The sequence below is a fragment of the Ursus arctos genome, unplaced genomic scaffold (genome assembly GCF_023065955.2).
Source record: "Ursus arctos isolate Adak ecotype North America unplaced genomic scaffold, UrsArc2.0 scaffold_22, whole genome shotgun sequence".
Classification (NCBI taxonomy): domain Eukaryota; kingdom Metazoa; phylum Chordata; class Mammalia; order Carnivora; family Ursidae; genus Ursus; species Ursus arctos.
The window spans coordinates 31586851-31612900 of record NW_026622897.1 but is presented as its reverse complement, the minus strand read 5'-3'; the positions used below and the strand labels follow the sequence as shown (position 1 = coordinate 31612900).

Here is a 26050-nt window from a genome sequence, read left to right as displayed (position 1 = left end):
TGGTTCCCATGCTATAGATACAACTAAAATAAACATTCTAAAACCCTAGAGGAACTTCTCACACCTGTTCCCCAATTGAGCCTGGATGACTAATCCATGGCCAGCTTGGATTTTGTTACAAGGGCTGGAAGCAAGCATTTTGAGTACCTGTTCACCCAAAGAGGCAAGTGAATACCAGCCCACTGGGTGACTCCGGCTCAGAATGCATGGGTAGGGCTCCGGTTACTCACGAGCGGAGGCAGACATCCACAAAGATGCTGCACTGAATGGAATTCAACTGCTCAGACTGGAGTTAATCAAGGGTTCTCTGTACAGGTCAGAAAGGACCTCAGAGGTACAGTTTTTGTTTTTACTCTTAAGCCACAGAAATTATTGGAGAAGGTCCCCAGACTATTGATTTTATGTGGTTTTAGGTCTGGTAGGAAAAAAAATGGCATTTTGGGTAGAGAACACTGTTCAACAGAGAAATTTCTCTCCCTTCTTGGGTCTGGGACATCTGTTATCTGCTGCAAGCTGTGGACCATAAGCATTGACATTATTTGAGCATACATTAATCATTTAAATCTTGCTTATTATGGAGCACATTGCCAAAACAAAACTCCATAAATTTCAGCTCTACCACAAAGGAAGGAATGAAAGGTCAGTTTACTAGAGTCTACATCCAGTTGAAAAAAAATCTAAAGCTAAGATCTTTAATAAATATACTGGTTGGGTGCATCTCCCACTTCCTTACTAAAAAATGTTACATTAACATAACCATTTCGGACAAATGGCTTTAGAAAGACAGGAAGAAATGCTAAAGCATTAAGTGTCCCTGTGGAGAGTTTGTAGAGCTGGCTAAAGATTGCTCCATAGGCAGCATTATATGAGAGCAACAATCTTCACAAGAATTACCCCAGGCTTGCAGTTCTGTGAATCTCCATAGAAAGAAGTAGAGTGATAACATGATTCTTTCAGAGCTTTGGAATTTATCAACAACTTTCAAACACATCACAACTTTCAGTCTTCATGGGTAACCCCCCAATGAAGTACGTAATGTCATTTTCATTTTACAGATAAGAACGCGAGGTCCAAGAAGAGTGAATGATGTGTCTGCAATTGGAGGTAAGGCAGTCAGGATGGGGTATCACCTCTTGTTGCGGTTTCAATGTTCTAGGCACTGTGCTAAGCATTTCACAGAGGACTCCTATGTTCCTTGCAACAATCCTGGCTCAGTAAAAACTAAAAATTTCAGAGAGGTTCCACAATTTTTCCAAGTTCGCAAAAACTGGTGAGGTCAGGATGTCTGATTGGGTTTATGTTTCCCACTGGTGTGGTCAGTGGTGTTTCCCAGCGAGGAAGTAAAGCACAGCGACTTAAAAACCAGGACTTCTAATCCCAAATGTTACCTCCTCCATGAAGCACTCCCTGACCATCACTCTCACCAAGGCCATGTTGAGTGAAATTCACCCACCATAATCAATTATCGTACTCTTTCACTGTGTAATAAACATGAGTTATTTTGTTAATTTCATGTACCTTTGGGTCCCAGGAAGGTTTAGACCATATCTTAAGTTTATAACTATTACTAGATTTTGTTTGGAAACTAGTAGGCACAATAATAAATGATAAGTGAGTGAGTCAATAAAATCCAGTGTTTTCTTATCATGTGCTTGAGAATTACAAAGTAATGCTCTATATTTTTTTTAAACAATTAGAAAAATAAGTCTAAAATCCCATTCCTGGCACAAATGGCTTTTTAAAATCTATGGCAAGAACAGGGAAATTATAAATATAATTAAAGCTCTTATTATGCATTATAGGCTAAATTGCGACAATACAAGAGTTTCTGAAAATTCATGGAAACTTCTAAAATCTGCCTAAAAGACAACTTTAGTGACATGAGCTTTAGTAACATGTTCTTCTCTGCATATAATATACAGCCTACGTTCTTCACATCCAACCCAAATCCTTCCCTGTGACTTCATTCTAAAATATTTGCAGTCATCAGAGGAGAGAGAGAAGAGTTGAAAATGCCCTTCTGTAATGTCTTTTAACTTCTCAAAAAGAAGGTGATGGGCTCACTCTGAATGACTCAAGTGGCGATGGAATTACAAAGAAGGCTGAAGGTGACTAGGGGTGTTTCATATTCCCCAGGGACTGTGAAATGTGAAGACATCTGTGTCCTCAACGTCTTTACTATGACATTTGGGGGGGAGGGGTCTGTGTCCTCTCTTTCTCTCTCTCGCTCTCTCTTTCTCTCCCCCCTCTCTTTTTCTCTCTCCTTTGTAAAGTACCTGAATTCATTTCTCTGTCACCATATTCCAGAGCCCTTAGTTCCAGTGAGAAAGTGAATCAGGAGGGGTTTCTAGCACAGGTGAGCGGTCCCTCAGGGTCCTCAAGCAATTTCCCCTATGTAACACGGCTCTGAAAGGTTGAGCTAGCCTCCAGATCTCTGATTCTTCTCTTTCAAGTTCCAGCAGGTTTCAGTCAGACACTGATAAAAGACGACCACTCTTTGTCTAATAACAAAATGCAAGTGAAATCCTGATTCAACACTGTTAGCACATGAGACCCTGCCTAGCAAGATGACTGACCCACTTATAATTAGAGAAAATCAATTATTTCCAAAAAACATGGCATTCTCTCTCAAGTATGTTCATAGGAATCTGACATTTATAAAATACATGCGGTCAGCTGTATGTTTCCTCTTTAACAAACACGGAAGGAAAAATAACTATCAACTCCATCAGTAGTTTGTTACGAAAACTGAGTATGTCCACACCAGCAAATATCAACTAACCTAACTTGTCGATTCACTTGCTCAGGGTGAAACAGCAATAGCATCTTTTTTGCATTTTTCTAACTTTCAGTTAATTCAAACTCTAACTATCACAACTCTCACTGATGGTTTGACTCTCTTGTTCAGATCTAAACAAGGCAAGTCACAAGAAAGCAAGGAACCTCTGAGATCTTCCAGTGTATGTACCTGTCTCGGAATGCAATCTACCAAACTCCACACCTGCCCCTTTTGAGCCTTACCCAACAAATTGTCAGTACAATCTCTAGAAAGTTTTTTAAGCAAAAGACCTGAAAATTTAAAGGTGGTACATTTTATGTAAAAATCAAGACACTGGAAGTTCTTCTAAATGTTGACACTATACTCAAGGATACTATAGGAATCACAAAAAATCTGGGCCTTAAATTTAAGGCTTAAAGGAGATCATTTACAATAAGCTAGATGGTCAAGCAAAGGAGAAGCTCCTAGAAATACAGGTGTCACAAAGCCATCTTACCCACAGAACCCAGCATCGGCCAGGTTACTCCCTTCTCAAGAAAGACAAAGAATGGCTTGGGAACCACTTTTATTATTATTATGAGAAAAGCAAATCTAAAGCTTTCTGGGAAAGCTTCTAATTTCTATTAGATCACTTCACCTTGGTTCAGCTGAAGTTAAAACATTCCAATCAGAATATACCACGTAGAATGCTCACCTTTTCAGAAACTACCCCAGGGGAAAAAAAAAAAAAAAAAGAATGTTGTCCTCCACACCATAAAATAAGTCAGGGAAAAAATAAAATAATATAAATAAGCAGGTGTCAGGCTGATGGATTTAAAAGCTGGACAACCAACGAAAAAAGAGTCATGTGAGCATTCCCTTACCTGTTTTGGTATTGATGGCAAAAAAATTCTGGGGATTCCCACTTGTAATCCTGTATGTCAGTTTCTCATTGGAACTGGAGTCGGGATCCTCAGCCTGGATCTGAATGACAGATACATCCTTTGGAGAGTTTTCCATGACAACAGGATAATAAATAGGTTCCGAGGTCAGGGGGGCATTGTCATTCACATCTTCAATTTCAATGTAGACCTCAATAGTGGAATAAAGTGGAACAACGCCCCGGTCTGTGGCGTACACGGTCAGCCAGTAGGACCCAGTTGTCTCTCGGTCAAGAATGTCTGCAGTAGAGATGACTCCTGAAAGAAAAGCAGAGAGAACATGACTGCTACAGCAAAACTGGAAGACATTAAGTAATTGTCCTCAATTCAGGGGGGTTGTGCTAAGTAATCTTGGCATATAAAAAAAATCCTTAATACAAATTCAATTAAGATGTTTTTCTTTACGTAAGAAAATTATTTTCTGAAAACCATATTAAATAGCTCTCTTACCATTTAAGAAGTCTAATGACATTCACAAATACTTTATTTGAATTTTGGGGAAAAGACATACCTCAACACATGTACACATACACATACACAGAAGACAACAGGGAGCAATGGGAAGAGAGTAGGACAGAGGTCAAAACGCTTCCCAAGACGCATGGGAAATCAGGGCAATGTCAGGTCAGTATCTCCATGTGACCTGATATTGAGTTCACTTCATATGCAAAAGAAAGCTCTCCTACGGTAAATTATTTTATTTGTTCATTCACAAAAATGAAAAAGACCTTTCAAATGTTCTTTTGCCAGTTAGGTTGGAAAACATTTTGCATGCAGAGATGTAAGCTTCCTTCACAGTGTTTCCCTGAAAATCCAGTGTCATAGTTATTCCAAAAGAATGATAGAAGAAGCCATACCAACATGGTTTCTGAATGATCTTTACCCCATCAAGAACCCTACAGAGGGCTCTAAATAAATGCTGAGCCACTCTGAGAGCTACTCATGGACAATCATTTTAAATTAGGAGCAGAAAAATGCCTGATCTCCTCCCTTCACTTTTCCCATTTCACGGCCGAAACAAGTGCCAACCAGGAAATCTGATGTCCGCCAGAAAAGCCAGAGAGAAAACACACAGCTCTAGAATATCTTCACAGCGCTCACCCAAAACACCCCAGGCTACAGAAACTTGCTGCAGGAGCTCCTACGCATTTTCACTGCGGTGGGAAAACTTGGGCTTAGCTTATAAAATCTCTTACAGGAGTCAGGATACTTGTGGAACGCATGCAATTTGTTTAAATCCTTATACCCCAAAAAACACCCATGGAAAAATTTAAAAAATAGCTCTCCATTTCTGGACTGAATTCTCTATCCTCTGCATTCCCATCAGACTTTAGACTGTATTAGGCACATAGTTTGGCCTACAGACCCTGGATAAGCAAAATGCCAAGTACAGCAACTGGAAGGGAGGAGGGCATTATCTATCCAGAAACAGGCTAGAATACTCAAAGTTGCCTCAAATTCAGAATGGCGAATATTCTAAGGGAAGGAACCAACTGATGGTGAAGTCCCAGCTCTAAAGTAATCCAGCAAAGAACCCTGCACAGTGTTATGCAATGGGACAAAAGATAATCTTTTTTTCTTTTTTAAAGATTTTAATTTTAAATAATCTCTACACCCAACATGCGGCTCAAACTATACAACCCCGAGATCAGGAGCCACATGCTTTACCGACTGAGCCAGCCGGGCTCCCCAACAGAAGACAGTCTTAAATATTCTCAATGGAAATATGTAAAATATGATGGGTTTCTTGTAGATCCACAGGTGTTATCTAGAAGTCAAAGCAGAGATGCCAATACAGCGTTAGAAGAATAGATAGCAGGGGCGCCTGGGTGGCACAGCGGTTAAGTGTCTGCCTTCGGCTCAGGGCGTGATCCCGGCGTTATGGGATCGAGCCCCGCATCAGGCTCCTCCGCTATGAGCCTGCTTCTTCTTCTCCCACTCCCCCTGCTTGTGTTCCCTCTCTCGCTGCCTGTCTCTGTCAAATAAATAAATAAAATCTTAAAAAAAGAAGAAGAATAGATAGCAGATAGGAGGGTAGGAAGAAAAACGGGAAGAGCAAAACAAAGTGATTAAAGACTTACTGCTATGTGTCCATTGACCAAATGAGTAATAGACACCCTTAAAACTGGGCTGAGACACGGTAGAATGTCAACATGACATTAAAGTCTAGAGAGGCTGGAGGGCCAGAGACCTAGTCAGGTCAGAGCACATCCACAGGACTCAGGAAAATCACAGACATCATACCCAGTTTTCTGGAATACTCAGCAGTAAAAGCCATGAGCCACCATACAGACATGGGTGGCACTGCCACCCAGGGGAATTAGAGCTCTTCACATCAGAGGATGGTCAAGTGACATGAAACCAAGCAGTTTCTGGAATGAAGACAAAGAGTAGACTGGCAGGATCTGGGATGCAGGGTATGGGTTGCGAATAATGCTCTAGAGATGCTGGGAAGCACATCTTGCATGAGACCTGTCAATTCAATTCATAAGCATCTACTGGTCCTTGTGCTGGATGCTGCAGGAATAGTAAAGAGCTGAGAGAAGATCTCTGTCTTCAAGGGACTCAGAGTCTTGCTGAGAAGCCAGATCTCTAATGAAATCAGCTCTAAGGGAAAAACTAAACGTCCAATAGCCAGGAGGACTCAGTCACATCTGGTTTGGGCTGATACAGTAGGAAGGGCAAAGAACCCAGTAGAAGAGGGTGGGAGGCAAGTGAAATAGCACTGACCGAGCATTTATAATGTGCAACAGAACTCTCTATAATATGAGCTTTATAATTCTCTTCTACGGATGAGCCATTAAGTCTCAATGTGAGTAGGTAACTTGCCCAAGGTCACATGGATAATTGTAAAGGAACTTAATTCTGTCTGCCTAAATGCCCCAATTTCAAATCCAGACGCCATTACTTGGACAAGGTGTTTAAATGAAGCTAGCCTAGTTTTATCTCAGTGTTGCGGTGATCATGTCATTAAATATATGTCAAGAGCTTAGCAAAATACTTGCAACACAGTAGATGTTGAGTGTATGTTCTATCACTGTGAATCAAAGCAACACCAAAAGCCTTGTAAAGAGTCGCCACATTCCTAAGCAAGGGACAATTCTGAGAGGAAAGAAGTCTGGGATGGACTACTGTGTTATTTTTTTCTCCTCTCTGGTCGTGTGGCATTCCTGCACTGTCTTTGTGACTTGCTCATGACATACCCTTACGTGACAATAACTGGCCTATTCAGGAAACAGCAAAATAAGTCCACTAAAAAGAGAACATAACATAATAAGCAACCAAATCAAAGAAGTTGGGTCATCTTTGTTTAAACCTTGCCTGACCGTCTACCATGCAAGCACTCATTGCACTCACATGCCCCCATGAGCATGTGTGCATGTGCGTACACACACACACACACACACACACACACACACACACACAGACACAGAGACACACACAGATTTGCAGAATTGCTTTGTGATCCCTGGAAGTCACTTAATTACCTTTTCTTGCACCTGTCAAACTGGAAGACGGTATATTACAGGCTTTGGACATTAAATGATTTTGAGAAGTCCTTGGATGAAAGGCATCCACTAATGCCAATTAAAATATATGAGTGGAATTTTACTCTATTTTTAAATAAAGGATCGGACATGTCCCTGAAAATTAGAATTCTTTCTCATTAAAATAAAATGTCTGTGGCTATATTTACTCACTAACTAGAAGTACGAATGAGTATCTTGGAACATAGTGTTCAGATATCAGTCTCATGGTCCAAAACTGTGAGGACAAAACTAAAGCATGTGTTAGCAATCACTCTAAGGTTCATCCAAGGCTCCATATTAATCAAACTAATATAACCAATGCCCAGTGACAACATTTCCTTCCTTCCTACTATGCTCTCATAGCTAATTATGACCTATATGGTCATAACTAAAAATGTAAACCCACATGACCTTTTCTATTAAGCAAAAACTCACTTTGGAGGTTGCCCAAAGATCACCAAAACCATGTCGTGACCCCTTAGTGCTGTGACAATCATCACACATTACTTTTTAAAAATTGAGCTCTAACTGACCAACAGTGAACTACACATATGAAAAGTAAACAATTCAGTAGGTCTTGATACCCATGAAACCATTGCCACAATCAAGATAACGAACATAATCATCATCCCCCAAAGTATTGTCCTTCCCGTTTTTAATCCCAATTAAAATGTTCCCAATTCTCCCTACATCCAGGCAACTGGATTAGCTTTCTTTCACAACAGATCGATGTGCATTTACTAGAATTTTATGGAAATGGAATCATGCAGTATGTACTCTTTTGAATGGCTTCTTTCACTCAGAATAATTATTTTGGGATCCATCCGTGTTGAGATACACACACACACACACATATACACACCCTCCCCCTCAATGTATCATTCCTCTTTATTTTTGAGTAGTATTCCATTGAGTATATTTGTTTCAACCATTGACTTGATGGGCATTTCGGCTGCTTTCTGTTTTCAGATATTACAAATAAAACTTCTAAGAACAGTTATATGCAAGTTTTATGCATAAGTACTGTTATTAGTCTTGAATAATCACCAATGAGTAGAATGGCTATATTACATGGCAGGTATATGAGTGCACCATTTTACATTCCCACTAGCAGTCAATATGGAACATTGCAGTTGCTATACATCCTCCCTTGTGGCATAGTTGGCATGGTCAGTTGCCTTAATTTTAGACATTCTAATGCAATGTAGCGGTAGCTTGTAGTTCTAATTTGCATCCACCTGATGATGCTGAGCATCTTTAAAAGTGCTGGTTTTCAATCTGCATGTCTTGTTCGGTTACATGTTCAGATTGTTAATCCATTTTCAGACTGAGGTTTGTTTTCTGATTACTGAGATTAAAGAGTTCTTTACATATAGCTAAAAATCCTTTATCAGACATGTGATTTGTAAATATTTTCTTCCAGGCTGCAGCTTGTCTTTTCATTCTCTTAATTATAGCTTTTGAAGAACAGAAATTTTTAATTTTAATAATATCCAATTTTAAAATTTTTCTTTTATACATCATGCTTTTGGTGCATGTAAGAAGTCAGTGCCTAATCCAAGGTCACAAAGATTTTCTCCTACATTTTCTTCTATAATTTAATAGTCTTACGTTTTGTATTTACATCTATGATCAGTTTTGTATAAATGCTTGTATATGGTGAAAGGTACGGATCGAAGATTTTTTTTTTTTTTGTATGTAGATTTTCATGGTTCCAACGCCATTTGCTGAAAAGATGATCTTTCCTCCACTGAACTGCCTTTGCATCTTTGTCCAAAATCAATTGATCATGTACGTATGAGTCTATGTCCGGACTCTCCATTCTGTTCCATCAATCTACTTTGCTATGTTTGCATCAATATCACATTGCCTTAATTAATGTAGCTTCAAAAGAAGTCTTGAAATGAGGAAGTGTAACTCTTGCAATTTTGCTTTTCTATTTATTTCAAAGTTGTCTAGGCTATTCCAGATCCTTTGTGTTTCCAAATGAACTGAAGAATCAGCTTTAGAGTCCATATAAAATTTAGAAATACCTATTAGCATTTTAACTGGGATTGTGTTAACTCTATAGATCATTTTGGAAAGAACTGACATCTTAACAACTTTGAGTCCATTGATCCATGAAAATGGCGTAGCTCTCCATTTATATATGTCTTCTTTTATTTTTCTAAACAATGCTTTATAGTTCCAGTATAGAGAACTTGTACGTGTCTTGCCAAATTTATCCCTGGGCATTTCATATTTTTTATTGCTATTGTAATGATATTATTATTTTAATTTCAATTTCAATTGTTTGTTGTTTGTATATAAAATATGATTGATTTTTTATGTTGATCTTACATCCTGCAGCCTTGTTAAACTCACTTATTAGTTGTAACCGGAGTTTTTACAAATTCCACAGAGTTTTCTATATAGATGATCAGATTATCTCCAAATAGGAACAGTTTCACAACCGCTGTCATCACAAGCAACACCTCCATACCCATCACTATTTAACCATGGTGTGCCTGGTACTAAGACAAGTACAATAAATGCATTCTTTACTAGCATTTCTAAATGCTTTCATTCATTCCGCAACTGTTTACTAGTGCCAAGCACTCATGAAGTCGTTACTATTTTTATCCCCTTATTACAGATAAGGAAGCATATTTAGGTTAAGTTACTTGCCAGTGGTCACTCAGCCAGTAAATAGAAAATCTAGTCCTCCAACTTTGGTCTGTCAAACTCGAGACCAGTTGTTAACCAAAACATTATATTGTCTTCTTAATTCATATAGAGATCAAATCCACATGGTATTTCACGCCCAAACATTTTTCCCCTCAGAGTTATTAATTGAGCAAACAATATTAAGTTAATATTATACTTTTCTATTTGACTTCTCCGTATTGATTGTAAAAAAAATCATAAATGCTTCTTGGTCTATCCTTTTAGAATATTAAAAAAAAACAGTATTGATTCTCACAAAGAGAGTCTGTTTTGATGTATAAAAAATATGCATATTGTTAGTCCATTAGCTAACACAGTTCTGAAGTACTGATCTCCAGAAAGGAGCCTCCTTCCATCTGCCCATTACAGAAAACAGGCTCTATACTAAGTAGAGTCTCTATCTGGTTGCTTACCTGCTGTATAGTCTCTCTGCCCACCCCAGTGCCTGGCATATAGTAGGCACACAATAAATATCTGTCCGTGAAGGCACTTACTCCCTGACACCAAATCAACAGTAAGTTAGTTTACCTACTGAGGACTTAAGTCAGTCTCACTTGATCAGACCCAAAAGGGACTTCAAAGACCACTAGGTATTACTGACCACTAGTGAAAACAGCCTTCCCACAACATATCTGACCCAACACCGAACCCCTGCTTGGAATCTGGTAACAGGGCTTTCATTGTTTACTAGGGAGTTTCAGGTAATAGGAAGTTCTTCACACGGAGGCAAAAGTCCCATCTAGTTTTGAATGCTCTTTCTACCTGCACCCCTGCTCACATCCCAGAATAAACCAGAACAAGACTGCAAACCACCATTCACCTGTGATAGGTCTTCAGATAGTAGAAGATGACCCTCTCTTTCCAGGGTTTTTCCTCTCCAGTCTAAGAATTCTTTCCTCATGTATCATGTAGGCTTCTGGTCCTTTCTTCCTCCCCATCTCTGCCTCTAAATCAAGAGGACATGGAGTTCTGTCCATTCACAAATGTATATCGAGTGGGGGTAGAAATGGGTGATTAATAAATCTTATTTAGAAGAATAACCATCCACAGTGAGCTTTTAGCGTGTTCCAGGTAGTGGAAAGGATTCAGTGGAAAGGACTCAGGTAAAATATTCCAAATGGGAACACATCTTATCCCTCATGTTTTCGTCTACCCTGGAAATGCTCCAAGTAGATGCAATTGAGATGCTCGCATTTTATGCTGACATTTATGAAAACATCATTTAAAAAAGTCTTTAAAAATACAGTTGAGGGGTGCCTGGATGGTTCAGTTGCTTAAGCTTAACACTCTTGATTTTGGCTCAGGTTATGATCTCGGTTGTGAGATTGAGCTCGGTGTCAGGTTCTGAGCTCAGACTGCTTGAGATTCTTTCCCTCTCCCTCTGCCCTGCCCCTCTGTGCTCACTATCTCTTTCTCTCAAATAAAATTAATCAAATCTTTAAAAAAATACAGGTGGGATTTTTAAATGTTTTTTTATTTTTGAGATATGCTTATGCTTATAAATTTTTTCTTTCCATTTCATCTTTATTTGCTGTATAATAAAGGCAATGGAGGACTGGAATTCTTTGGGCAAATTAATATTTAATTGTATAGACGGAAACACAAACAGTAATTAATTGCTACAGAACCATGTACAGCTTAGACTAGAATTAGTTAACCCCAGCATGAAGCACATGTTAACTCTAATTGTTCCTTTTTAGTCACAAATATTAGAAAAAGCTCTCAATACTTGATATGAAAGGAAAAACTGAGTGTAGCTGTTCATAATCAGGTGACCGTTACAGGCTGGGTTACTCATTCTATTGACTTTCCAGCCATGTCCCCCACACGCCACAGCATAGGTCTCAAATGACATCTTGCCCCAAAGGAATGACACCCTAACACCCCAAGCTCTAAAACAATGGTCAAATGGTTCAGGGAATGCTCTGGGGGTGGTGAGCTTATCACATGATAAAAATACCCTTACCAAGGTAAGTAATATAGATTCTGAGACAGTTTAAAAAATAAAAACAAAAAAAACCCCTGGATGTCTCAGTTGGTTAAGTGGCCAACTCATGGTTTCAGCTCAGGTCATGATCTCAGAGTCCTGGGACTGAGCCGTGGGTTAGGCCCTGCATCTAGCTCTGCCCTCAGCGGGGAGTCTGCTTGAGGAGTCTCTCTCTCTCTGCCCCTCCCCCCACTCATGTGCTCTCTCTCTCTCTCTCAAATACATAAATCTTAAAAAAAAAAAACCCTGATAGCATATTCATTGTAGATGTCCTTAACAGAGTCTATTTGTACATATATGTTTAATTATTATTTTAATTAGTCAAAATATTAACTGCCAGCTCTCAATGCATTGAACACTTTTAACTTTTTATTTTGCAGTAATGATCTATTCACAGGAAGGTGCAAGGAAATGTCCAGGGAGTTCTCATACACCCTTCAGCCAGCCTCCCTTATTAGCATCTAAAGGTATTTTTAAATTGCTTATTGCTTCAAGAATCAGACTCTCACTAGAGTTATTTCTGGGCACACATGGACTTCCTTCATGGGATCCATAACCACTTTTATCCAACCCTTGCTTGCCTGGAACAGGATCACACAGATACTATTTTCCTTTCTGTTCCTATTCATTCCTGGACTTGAGAAGCCTCTTAATGCCTTACCAGGGATCATTGTTCTGAGCAGAGCGTAGTAATAATCAAGGAAGAATGGGGATTTTATCCTCATAGGTCCAGCCAGGGTCACTCAATGCACTCCCATGGTTATATCTATAATTGCTACCAGTCTGAAATATACAGCACAACTGCAATGAGCTGAAATGGGACGAGACACGATGAACAGAGAAATTGTGAGTGGAGAGAATCTTAACTTCGATGCTTACATGCTTCGAATACATTTTTCGTGTGGACATAGTATACGTGCATATACTTTATAACCCTCTATATCACACACTTGATATATAATATATTTAAACATATACTTTAATGTCCTTTGTAAATTGGGGATTTTAAGTGAATCTCCCAGCTAATCATGTGGCAAAGTCAGGCCTGGAATCTAGAGCACGGAATAGGAGTCAAACACTCTTTTCATTACAGAAGCTGCCCACTGATCTATCCACATGTGTCCCATTATCATGAAAAAGAAGGCAATTCCATGTCCCTGTGCTCCTCACAGTGGGTTGGTATCAGCTCTTTGGTAATAGGAAATTCAACGGTTTCATTACTTTCCTCAATTTCTAAAAGTTGCGGCAATGTATTATTCAGAATCCATGTTTACGTCTTCTCAGAAGATTCTCGGATGTTGGATTGGTTTGAGACCAGGCGAATTGGAGGACTGAGTCTTCCTTGAAAGGCCATCGCTCCTCTGCTTTTGTGTACATCTGCACATGCGTGCTGCCCCTTTGGTCCCTGCCTCCACAAAAAGACCTTCTGTTCCTCACCTTTCAAGGAATGTTCAGACTCAGAGAAAACCCCCTCACCCTCAGACGGCCAGGGCTGGGACTTACCCGATTTGCCTCTTCGTTAGCACCTTTTCTTGTCCCTTTATCCTAGGGAGCACTATAAATGTTGAGTAAGGAAATGAAGGATAGCATCATACCATTTGGCAAATGCGGGCAAAGTTGGGATATCTAGACAAGCACCCTGAAAAATACCTACATTACAAACACAGCAACGAACAAAACCTGAGGCGACTAGATTTTTGCTACCCTGTGATGAGTGGGCAAAATGAAATGGGAATAGATTGGGTTTGTCATCGAGACTTCTCTAACGCATACGTAGAATAATTGATATCAACTGATTCCGAAATTCTTTTTTAAAAGACAAATTTTCTTAGAACCTACATCCAGTTTGGGGTTGTCCCTTTGCTACCTAGAATGCAGATGGTGTCATGTTAATATCCTCAAGATTTGAAGCAAAAAGCAAAGCTCGATGAAGACATCAGCTGATTTCATCACGCACTTCAATGCTGCTTTGCTCCCCAGTCCACGCTGCAGGCAGTCAGAATCAAAGCCTCAGGCTCCTAGATAAAACACCAGCCAGGCGCTCCCTCTCCGTGGGCTCTCGTCCATGGATTCGCATCCACCCTGGACACTTTTGTTCTACTCTGTTCCCTCCTCTTCCCGCCGACTCCTATTGATTAGACATCTTTCATCTTTGCAGGAGGAGAAGAAAAACCCACAACACAGTTGTTGGGAACAATTATGTACGGCAATGCAAGCAGCCCTCACCCCATGTTCTTTCCCAAGCCTGGAAGCTGGAGAGCAGCTCCTAAGACTAAGGCAAAGGGCTGCAGGCTGAATTCAGGCTTTTATTTGGAGTTAATGAAAATGGACAGCTCTCCTTGTCTGTTTGGAACTCAGGAATTCTAAAACTTGGCTGCAAAAGCTTGAAAGTCTTCCTGGCCATGAAGTTCTGGAGGCTCATGCTTGGTACTTGATTTGAAAAAAAAAAAAAAAAAACACATTTGGGAACCAGTTTTTAATAGACTCAAAATGTATTCCTGTTCTCTCTTCACAGTAACTCTGGGCTGGGTAGCCGGCACCAGGCACCAGCAGCCGGAAAACAGGGAGCAGACAGAGTACCAGGCTGTGAGCAACCGTCAGCTTGCATTTGTTTTTTGGTTTCTGTTTGTTTTGTTTTGTTTTTTCCTTTCTGTAACCCAGATTATTCCCTGCCTCAAACTCTTTCTGTGGTCTGTGCTAATTGGCATAACCACCGCACCCAGTGCAATGATCCAGATCCTCCCGGTTGACTAGGAAGGAAGGCTGAAATCTAAAATGCTCTCAGACAATCTAGGAAATAAAGTCCGGAAGTAGTTTTGTTAAGTGTCTGAAAGCATGGAGGTTATTATATTTATGTGAAGGGCAGCAATTAGCTAGTTCCTATTCCTCTAGAAGAAAGAAGCACAAACTTCAGTACAAAGGATTTGGGTTATTTATCTAGAACTATTTTCTGCTAACAATGGTAGGCCAACAGAAGAATAGGTATCCGAGGGGAAGTGAAGTTCTTTTCTGTCCTTATGTTTCCCTGATGGATGACAGGTAGGGAGGTAGATGGATAGAGGGATCCATAGGAATGGGGGAGGCAGGAAGGGAGGCAGGAAAGAACGGAGGAAGGATCTTTGGCCTAGCAGGAAGTTTGGGAGCATTCATATTTGGTAATTGGGTCAATCTTTATGTTTTAAAAAAAATGCTTAAGACTTCATTAAAGAAGAAATTAGGCAATATAAATAAATTTTTAAAAATCCCACACATTCGTTCATGGCCTAGAGATAGTAACTATCAATACCCTTGGTGCATTACCTTCGTTCTGTATTATTGTCACATTAAAGCAGCATATTTCTCTATAATTGTCGATCCTCACTAACCACTGTTTACTGAACATCTTTCCACATCAGTAACTGCAGTTCCACGTGACTGGCTTTTAATGACTATGTAGCAGTAATGCCCACTTGCCAGTAGGCCGCAAACACAAGAAAATGTAAGTTCCCTAGGTGTGAGAATTTTCTGTTACATCATTGTCGCATACCCTAGTACACACTAGATGCTCAAAAAATATTTGTTGAAATGCCCTTATGATGTTAATCCTTTACTCAGTGAAGCCCCCTTGGTAGGTCATTTGTTGGGTCGTATTTTGTTTTTCACTAATAATTCATGCATAGATGAATAACCTTGTAACTCTATCTTTTTTCAATTATTTTTTAGGATAAATTCCTGAAAGTAGAGCTGATGGGACGAAGCATATATATGTTTTTGAAGCATTTAAATCAACTGCCTTCCAGAAAGTTTCTACCAAGTATACTCCCACGAGCAGTTTCTGGTCCACATCTTCAGTTAAATCTTTACAAGATTTCTATTATTGTGGAGAAGAATAAAAAAATAAAAACACTGCTATTTTCCATGTATGGAGATAACAGTAGACCTCGTAAATAAAAATCTTTAAACCACTCCTCACTGTATTCTAATCATTTGAGTCAATGACAAAATGCCATGTTATCGTGGTGAGACAAAACACCACGACAGAGAGATGGCACTGAAAATTCGGCTGAAAAGACAAATTAAGGCATAACTTTAATTAAATTACAATTTGTCCACAAATTCAAATTCTTCAGCCTTGAAAAGTGCTATGGGATTTTTCAATGAAATGTCAGAACACAACCTTTCGCTCTTCGAGTAAGAACGTTTTCAGGTGGAGGTGCGGCCAGATGCTGGTCATACTTTAATCCAATATTTAGACTTATTTACCACTAGCTCTAACTCAGCACAAAGAGAATGGGGGGTCTTTGAGAAGACTAGCTCCCATGAGCCTTCATTTGCACAGGGAACTTGAGTTTTGTTTGGAAAAGGCTTTTTACCTTCAAAAAATTAGACTCCAGAAAGACTCCCTACGTCAAGCTGAGCTGTGGAGAGCCTGTGTGCCCTCACGGATCCACGAGTCCACGCGCTTACTCTGGAAGCAACGAAGGGTGGTGCAAAGTTCACTTTTTAAAATGGGACGGGTCCACTGGAATTTCTCTCCTTTTATGCAAAAGCTTTGTAGACATTTTCCTTTTGGGGGAACTTTTCTCCAAGTCAAAGAGAACACTTTCTTATTTATTTATTTATTTATTTATTTATTTATTTATTTATTTTTGATTTCTCCCATATGAGAATATAAAAACTGAGGAAAGAGGCAAGCAGCCAGACAGAAATCTCATACCTACCACCCCAGAAGGAGCAGCAGCCTGCAGAACCTCCTAATACAATAATGAAAGCATACAGCTCACCTATTCTTTCCTTCAGTGAGTGCACTCTTGACTTTCACAGCTGATTTGATGTTTACCAAGAAGATATTTTTACTGAAGTTACACAGATAACTGCACATCTTATACCAAAATAGCTGAATTTATTCCCTTGGCTAAAACACATGCTAGGTGATAAAAGGGAAACGCACTCCAAACAAAGGAACATGGATCTGGCTCTGAGTTTAGTATTGTTGTTTTTCCTATTCGTGAGCTACAAACCCATACTCGCATTTATTATGACAAGTGTGTACAAGCTTATCATGGGAAAAGCACCTTCCAGAACTTCTGTTCTCTTTCACCCTTTCAGGTTAAATCTCACAAAATTGCTTTTTCCTTTGACCAGTGTTGTCAAAATCACGCAGACAATGCCCTACATAGGTAATTAAGTTAGGCTGATTAGGTTAGAGAGAGCACATGAATGAAATCCCTGAAACCACCTTACCTTTCTTCACAATGGAAACAATAAACTCTTTGCTTTCCCATTTAAAACCAAATAAGCAACTACAATAGGGCAAAGAAACCAGGGCCCAGAAGGAGGAAAGTGTATGGTTTTCTCTAATTGAGTTTCTCCCTTTCTCATCTTCTATAGATATCTTGGATTGTTTTCCAATTTTCATTCGCATTTCATCCTATTAAATGGCTCTAACCTCTGACACACGCACGCTACCCTGTATTCATCTTCTATTCGTAATTGAGATGAAATGTGCCCACTCGCTCTGCGGACAGTACCAGAGGCACTGACAAGACAGACAAATACTAACTCACTCTGTTAGCCCAAGCTTTGACAAGAAAACAAAAGACAAATCCTCCTCTAGTTACAGCCCTTAAATTCAGGGCGCATATGCACAAGGCTGGCATTCTGGGGCGATGGGGAGCTGTTGACTTGCACTAAGAAAGTAAAAAAGAAGGGGAAAAACCGCCGCGAGACTGTTTTGTTGCACTTTCAGGCTGCAGACAGGATAGCTCTCACCAAATGTCTGTGTTTAAATGTGCTTAGCACATTTGTACAGCACATCTGTAAATAGCAATACAGGTAAATGTTAGTTTTAGGACAAATTACTGAGATTCGTGGACAAATTACTGTGCCGTTTCCTCAAGAAGGAGACGAAAAATCATGTCGAATTTTCTCCCCTTGGTAAGAGCATTAATTGAGACACGGCCCATGATGTGACGCAAGTAATATGCATTCGAGTCAGAAACAACTATTTTAGGAACTCCAAAAAAGGGAGCCATAATGTGGTATCTGTATTACTACTGAAATTCAAGACAATATGAAAAGTATAGTATTATATTATATCAGCATACAGTTTAAAATGTGTGCGAATGGTTGAATGAAGAGTTCTGGTGATAGCTATAGACAGTGTATGTACATTATTGATAAATATCCAATATCTAAAGGAAAGTTGTTTTGCTACAATAAAAATGTATGAGACTGGCATCTGGAAGGTATCACTCAACATAAACAGTTTTAGCTTAAACTTAGGATAGCTTCTTGGTCAGATAATATGGATAAACTAGGATGAAAGAGAAAAGAGGGAAGGTGTCCAGAAAGGATGGCTCCTGGGTTCTCCAAGGACATTGCTATATCCACCCTTCCTCCTTTCATGCGTCTACACTTCAGGACCAACAGAGATGAAATTCCAAGTACCTATGGAAGGTTGCAACAGAAAGGAACAACACAGGAAAGGCGGTGTTAAAAGAGAATGCAAACAGAAGGGGGGATGAACCACGAGAGACTATGGACTCTGGGAAACAAACTGAAGGCTTCGGGGGAGGAGGGGATGGGATAGGCTGGTGATGGGTATTAAGGAGGGCACGTATTGCATGGTGCACTGGGTGTTACACTCAAGTAATGAATCATGGAACTTTACATCAAAAACTAGGGATGTACTGTATGGTGACTAACATAATAACAAATATTATTATTTAAAAAATTAAAAAAATAAATAAAAGAGAATGCAGGAATAGCCTGGAGTTTCAGGAGATCATTCCAAACTGTAGGTTGCATGGGGAATTTTTCATTTAAGGGTTAGTTCTGACCAGCGTCTGCTCAAAATCTCAAAATGTGGCATGCTCTATAGCCACAAAAGTATTTCTGAGCAGTGGGTTTCATCATATGTGATCTTGATTATAGGGCTAACGTCCTATCTCCCCCACTAAACTGTAATATCCCCCAAGGCAGAGAGGATCCTGCCTGTCTTACTCAACAGACCCCAGCACCTACAGAGCACCCGACGGCTTGTAGACATAGTACATGAACAATAAATATTTGTTCAATGAGTGCATGGTGTTTCTACCTCCAATGGAGTTCTGATGACTGTGCAGGAAGAGCCCAGCCGAGAATGATTATAATTTGTTACATCCATTAACAGTGTCCAACATGTGGCAATGAGTTGAAAAGCCAAAAAAAAAAAAAAAAAAAAAAAAAGTATCTAGTTAGCCCCAGGAGAGTGGAAACAGGAAAAGCTGCTAAAAGCAAAGTTTAATTAAAATAGCAGGAGGCCCAGCTGAGAAAATCTAAGCTTCTCCCCAGTTGGCACAGTATTCACAGAACCCATAAGCTGCAGTGGATGGAGATCTGCAACCTCGCCCCACTGCAGAGACGGCCCAGAGACGGCAGTGCTGTACACTTTCAGCTTTGGCTCCTCGAAATGCATCTGCTGCACGCACAGGAGCTGGGACCAGAAATGGAAACAGACACCCAAAGTCATGAACCAGTGGGCTGTCTGCTCAGCCTCCAACAGAAAGTCTCAGCAAGTGCAAGAACAATCGCAGAGGGAGTACCAGTCAGTCTCTGCAGAAAACCTGGCCTGAGAACGATCAGATGGTGCTCAGCGTCCGGACTCGGTTCAAACGAGGTAGCGAGGGGACCTGGACAAGCTCCGTTGTACACCACGGCCATCTCCACAATGCGTCCATGCCTCTCTTCACGCTCGACTCCTTCCACTCCCTGTCTCACTACCTGGATACTCCAGACAGCCCCAAATGGCTCTGTGTTGTTCCCTCTACCTGGAATCACCACCCTTCCCCACCTCTAAGACGCGAATTGAGCACGTCCTGCTCTGTGAGGCGATCAACCTCCCGAACAGATGTGGCCGCTATTTCACACTATGTTAATATCTACCACGATTATGGCATTTAACACACTCTTTTGCAGGTTTCTTTAAATGGTTGACACCTCTGTGAGTCTTTTTTTTTTTTTTTTTATAATTTTTGAAAGTAAACTCCATATGCAATGTGGGGCTCGAGCTCATGACGACCCCAAGATAAAGAGTTGCATGCTCTACATCCGAGCCAGCCAGGCGGCTGGCAGTGTCTTAAAGGGGGCCAGTGTCTTCTGCATCTTCTCTACTTTCTGTCCCTGACACACTTAACCGACGCATCGTCTTTCAGCAAATGTGTGTTGGATGAAAGGAAAACGTTCCTGAATTGCAGCCATTCACAGAAATGTCCTGCCAGGCAACATGCCACAGGTAAATCTTTTTATTTTTTATTTATTTTTTTATTTTTTTTTTTTAAGCAAAGGAGAGGGGAAGGGAAGGGAAGGGAAGGGAGAGGGAGAGAGAGAATCCCAAGCAGGCTCCACACCCAGCAAAGAGCCCTACGTGGGGCCTGATCCCATGACCCTGAGATGGAAACCTGAACCAAAATCAAGAGTTAGACACTTAACCAACTGAGCCATCCAGGGGCCCCCACGTAAATCTTGTCATGAAGACTGTAGAGCCCGCGAGGATGTTCTTGTACTAAAAGAAATAGAGCAAGGAAGAAAGGCAAAAATGTAATATTCTTATTCCTAGCCGTTAAAGGAATGCTTCAAAGACGTGGCCAACATATGATTTTAAAATCAGCTATAAAAATGTTTTATTTTATTGCGTAAAGCTAATCAGCCATTTGCATGATTTCCTGCAGAGAACCAATATTAAAGTCCTAAGTAACAGTTGTTCACAACCCATGGACCTTTGGAATACCTTACTTCTGTTTCTGCTATCAGAGCCGAGCCCTCAGCAGAGACCAGAAAGGTTTCAAATGCCCCTTAAACAAGCAGGCGTCGTCACTGGGAAGCATCCAAAAGAGATGGATGGGAAAAAAATCACAAAAATAAGTGAGACCTGTTCCCTCTGTGCCCGGGTCTGAGCACTGACCTCCCAAGAAGTCTGGCTCGTTCATGGAATCTGTGCGGCTCTCTGGCCCTCACACGGTATTTTTCATGGCACAACTTGGCTTTTGTGTATGATCTGGACCTGACAGCTATGGCTGTTTTAAAATGAAAAACTACAACTATTTAGCTTCCATTACATAATAATTCACAATCTCCGATGGAAATGTTCAAGTCACTTAGGACTCTGATTTGGAACAACGTATCTGTTTTAATTCAGATGACAGCGGTAATTCATCTGGACAACATGATTCATATAATGTGCTTCTCCTTCACCATAACCTCGGCTGTCAGGAAATGACACCGTTTCATGGGACCATCTCAAAGAGTAGGAAGTAAATCCTTTTACATACATGAGTACTATAATTTATCCAAATGCACAGAATTTTTATTCCTACAGGAAGAGAAAGAACAAGTGCGCGTTATTTTTTAAATTACAGTTAGTAAGGATCACTTAGTAAGATGTAAAATCAATTTAATAGGTCTGACCTGTGCATTTTTCAAAAAGAAATGCAACAAAATAGGAAAATCAGAATGGGGTGTGTGTAATAAGGATAAACGGTGCTTTGTGGGACCAGTGTGTGAGAGAATGAGAGAGAGTGCTGCATGCTATGATACAAAATGTATTTCTTACTGAGGCTTATGGCCAAAAAAGGTGGGAAACAGCTGCTGAACTCAGGAAGCACAGTGAAAATTCAGGTGAAAAATCCTGATTTTATTTCTGACATTTATTAGTGATGTGCCCTTGTGTAAGTAACAACTTCTCTACCTGTTTCCTTATCTATGTAACAGGGATGGCATCTCATAAAGTTACTTGAGGCTTAAAGAAGATCATGTGTTTAATTCACCTGTTATAATGACAATATAGGGAACACTAATTATCTACTGGTGAAATGCTTTAGCATAGTGCCTGGTACATAATAAGCACTAAATGTTAGCCACTATTGTTGCTAATGTTATTGTTTGAAAATTGTTACTGTTGTTTTATAAGGCAACAGGAATATTATAATCAGGAATTTTCTTAAATATAAGAATCAAATATTACTTTCCAAGTCCTATGGGCATAACTAAGCAAAGTAGATTGGAACTTTTTTGTTGTTGCCCCACTTTCTGATTCAAACTTCTTGACATTCAGCTGAGAAATTAATCAGGATTAATCAGGTCTTTTTTTTTTTTAAGATTTTATTTATTTATTTGAGAGAGAGAGAGAGACCACGCAAAAGCAGCCGGTGGGGCAGAGGGAGGGAGAAGCAGGCTTCCCTCTGAGCAGGGAGCCCAAAGTGGGGCTCAATCCCCTGGGACCTTGACCCAAGCCGAAGGCAGATGCTTAACCGACTGAGCCACCCGGGCGTCCCCCACCAGCTGATCTCCAGCTCACTTCTCAGACTAAAGCAAAAAAGGAAGAGTTGGTTTGTAAGGTGAGAACAATAACAGCTACCTTTTATTTGGTGCTTATTACACTGTACTTACGGCACTGTATTAAATCTATTTTAAAGATGAAGAAACGGGTTTGAAGTATAAGTGACTTTTTCATGGTCACATTACTGATAAGCATCGGGCATGTCTTGAGAACGTTAACATGGGAGGCATATCATCATGGTCAAACGCGAGCATCCGTCTGTGGCAGGCCTCAACTTTCAGCATCCTTTTGGTCTGGGCTGAAGGCGCAAACCCCACGAGGTCCCTACTTCCCAAGCCTTTCTGCTCTATCAATAGGCAGATGAGATTGTTAGGTTCTTTTTCGAAGTCAGCCCCTCTAGTTGCCTGCCTGCACTTTGACCCCTTGAAACAGCATAGATTATGTATTCAGTTTCTGCTGCTCCACAATTCAAAAAACAATGAATGGATTTATCTTTTTTCTCCCTTTTCTTTTTTGGAGTCAACATTCTGAGTTGTCTTTGGACCTCACTCTCGTCAGATGGCTCTTACCCATTTCTTCCCATATTGTTCATTTTCTCCTGGATGGTACTCAGTCCGAACATTTCCCCTAATGGAATATCCCTGATGCGTGTGGCCTGTTCAGACAGAGTATTGGAAAAACGGTTCATTTAAAACCCATACTTGTCTATCACTGTCCTCAGAGTGCATCAGGCTTCTTGGAAACAAACTACTTCACACTCTGCTTCACCTCCAGGTTTTGGTCCCTAAAACATCAAGGCATTTTTTTTCAAATGAACTGCTGGGCCAATCTTTCCATCCTGCATTTCTAAAATCACATTTTTGGACCTCAATTAAAGTTTTATTTTTATCCCTGTAATATTTTCTTGCCTTGCTCTTGGCTCAGCTTTCCAGAGGTCACTTCAATTCTTAATTCTGCCTTCATAAAATTAACTATTATTCTCAGGAGTATATCACATGCAAATGTAAAAAGCATGTGGTTACACTAGACTATAATAAGTTGATGGACTATGAAAGACGGAAAAATATACATACACACAAAAGCATACCTTTTTGCTTCTCTCATTAAATTGTAAACTCCTCGAGTTCATGAGCACCACATCCTTCTCCTTTTAGAACACTGTGTGGGCACAAAGGTCACCATATTCATTTTGACCGAATGATTATTAATTTGCACATGTCAAAATTCACTGCTAGAATTGATGATAAGCCAAGAGGCAGGAGAGGAAATAAAACGCCACACATCTGAAGTGCAGGTTCAAAGGCAACGACTGGCACATGTTGCTTCCCTGAACCCAATCAATCATGGAGTTGACAGAAAATAGAAATTCATAGTAGAAAAGAGCCCAACAGAAACACAAAGAAGAGAGAAAGAGACCGGAAGAAAACACGCATGTGCACACACAGATACACACGCACACGTGCAACTGATGGGTGACATTCCTTACAGTAGTTACTAGAAGGCTTTCACACAGGAATACCGCCATTTAATGGCATTAGGTCCTTGACTTTGTATTACTATTAATAGACAGCCTATTAGCGCATTGCTATTTACGGTTTTCCACAAGGCAACATGATTTCCCAGTAGTATATTACCATTAATTGGTAAAAGGCACTCTAGGAATACCAGTCTAAGACAATAGCTCAGCCACAATTAAAACAGAATTGCATTTGCTGACCTAGACGACAAAGCAGAGTGTGCCTGGGAAATTCTCTGCAATATTTTATATCCTGAACTAATTAAAGATCACATTCCCCATATAGCCAGAAAGCAAACATGAGAAATACCCCCAGCTGAAGACTTTCTACTTTGATGGTTACTATAATGAGTTCCGTCCCAAAGGTACAAGACAATAGAAAGCAGCTTCTGTCTCAAGGTTGTGGAGTGAAGCCCCGACTCCCCTTCCTTTTGGAGCAATTCCTTTTTGTGCCCTATCAGCCCCATCCAAAGGCCGCAGTCCAATTTGTAAAGGGAACAGAGGGGGGAAACTGATCTCATTCTAGTCTGCTACATTTCTCTAACAGATTTAATGTTGACAAAGATTAAAAATAGCATATCATCATTGCCAGACTGTATGCTAAATGAATTTCATTTATTAACTTGGGAGAGTCTTCCCTCATCTAAAGCAGAGAGCAGACTAAAAATGTTTTTACTATATGATTAAAGTATCTTTACACAGGCAGCCCTAGGCACCCCAAGTTATTGCTCTATTGCTTAGAGGTAAATTAAGGTGATACTTTTCCTTCTCCCCACCTCTAATAGGATTGTACATCCTGCTGCTGGCAAAACCGATTACACTATTACCCATTGCAAAGACCTCATTCCTGAATGCTGATGCGTGTTCTGTCACATCTGGCTTGAAAAAATTACCTCTTACTACTTTGTTCTGATAAGGGGGAAACTTGAGGGAAGGATAGCTTCAGGGAGAGAGAGAGAGAGAAAAACATAAAGGAAAAATGCACAGTAGTCACTGAATGTGAGCTAACAGATGCCACTATTTTGAAACATTTCATCATATTTTTCCTCCAAATTTCTTTTACAATCAGCCTAGTCATGTTGGCCAGCATTTTAGAAATTCAACGCTGTCCTAATAGATACAGGCATTTCAAATCTCCAACACAAATACATTGCTAGAAGAAAACAAATACCTTATAGATAGTAAGATACCTCAAATTAAACTAAATTATATCATAACTTCATCTAAAGTCATGCTATGTAGCCCAATAAAAATCTCTGGGAATTAATCCTTTAAGGAAAAAAATAAATATGGAACGTGTTTGATGAGTGTTCATTAGCATTTTCATGTCCATAAGACTTCTTAATTCCAGACAACAAATATATATGGAACATTTACTACATTATAGGTACTTTCTCAGTACGTGGATGTAGTGTGGAATTTGAAAGCCCAAGGAAGCTGAAAAGTATTTTGAATTTTACAATGTTATTAACCCTGTTATAGCATATTAGTTAGGACAGAACCAATCTAACATCAAACATTTCTATATCTTTTGGCCTCCTGACATTATAATGTGAAGGGAATGGATACACTGCATTAGTATCCCAAGTCTCAGATGCTCTTATAGGCTCTTCTAGTTCCATGCTATCACTTTTCCAAGAGGAGACATTTCTCGTGCATCCTCTTCTAACACAACTTAGCTACATTTCTAAATTTCTCAAGATTGAATATTTCAAATGATGGCCATTTTCCAACAAATCAATCAAGGCTTTGCTAATAGTGTACAGGATGACTCAAGGTCACATGGAGACGGGTGCCTGGGTGGCTCAGGCGGGTAAGTGACCAACTCGGTTTCAGCTCAGGTCTCTGCCTTCAGGGCCATGAGATCAAGCCCTGAGCTGGGCTCCCTGCTCAGCGGGGAGTCTGCTTGAGATTCTCTCTCCCTCTGCCCCTCCCCCCTGCACGCGTGCACTCTCTCGCTAATAAATAAATAAATAAATCTTTTACAAAAATGATTATATGGAGAACAACGAAGCCAAGTTCAGGTGTGATGGCTGGGCAGTCAGCTAGACTTACTCATTCTACAAATCCTTTGCTTCCACGAAGCTTTCCAAAGACAGGTAATCTGATTAAAAGCAGAGTCTCAGCAGAATTAGGAACTGCTCATATCAAGAATCCTTAAAAGAGTTCTTGAATACTCAAAACCATGGATGTTAAATCCATGAATACTAAAGGTATATACTCTGCTGGGTATCATTTACCAAGATTTCACTTAGTTATCATGTAAAATTAACATCGGAAGAGTAGATGACAGTTGCATTTCATATAACATGGTA

The 26050-nt window shown here is 40.0% G+C and overlaps 1 protein-coding gene across 1 annotated transcript in view; it reads right to left on the bottom strand.

The window, feature by feature from the left end:
- Positions 1–26050, bottom strand: part of FAT3 (FAT atypical cadherin 3) — a 635693-nt gene that overhangs the window by 332776 nt on the left and 276867 nt on the right. The window contains exon 3 of the mRNA XM_044386515.3: positions 3643–3957. Within this exon, the coding sequence (XP_044242450.1) occupies positions 3643–3957 (315 nt within the window). The remainder of the gene's footprint in view (positions 1–3642; positions 3958–26050) is intronic.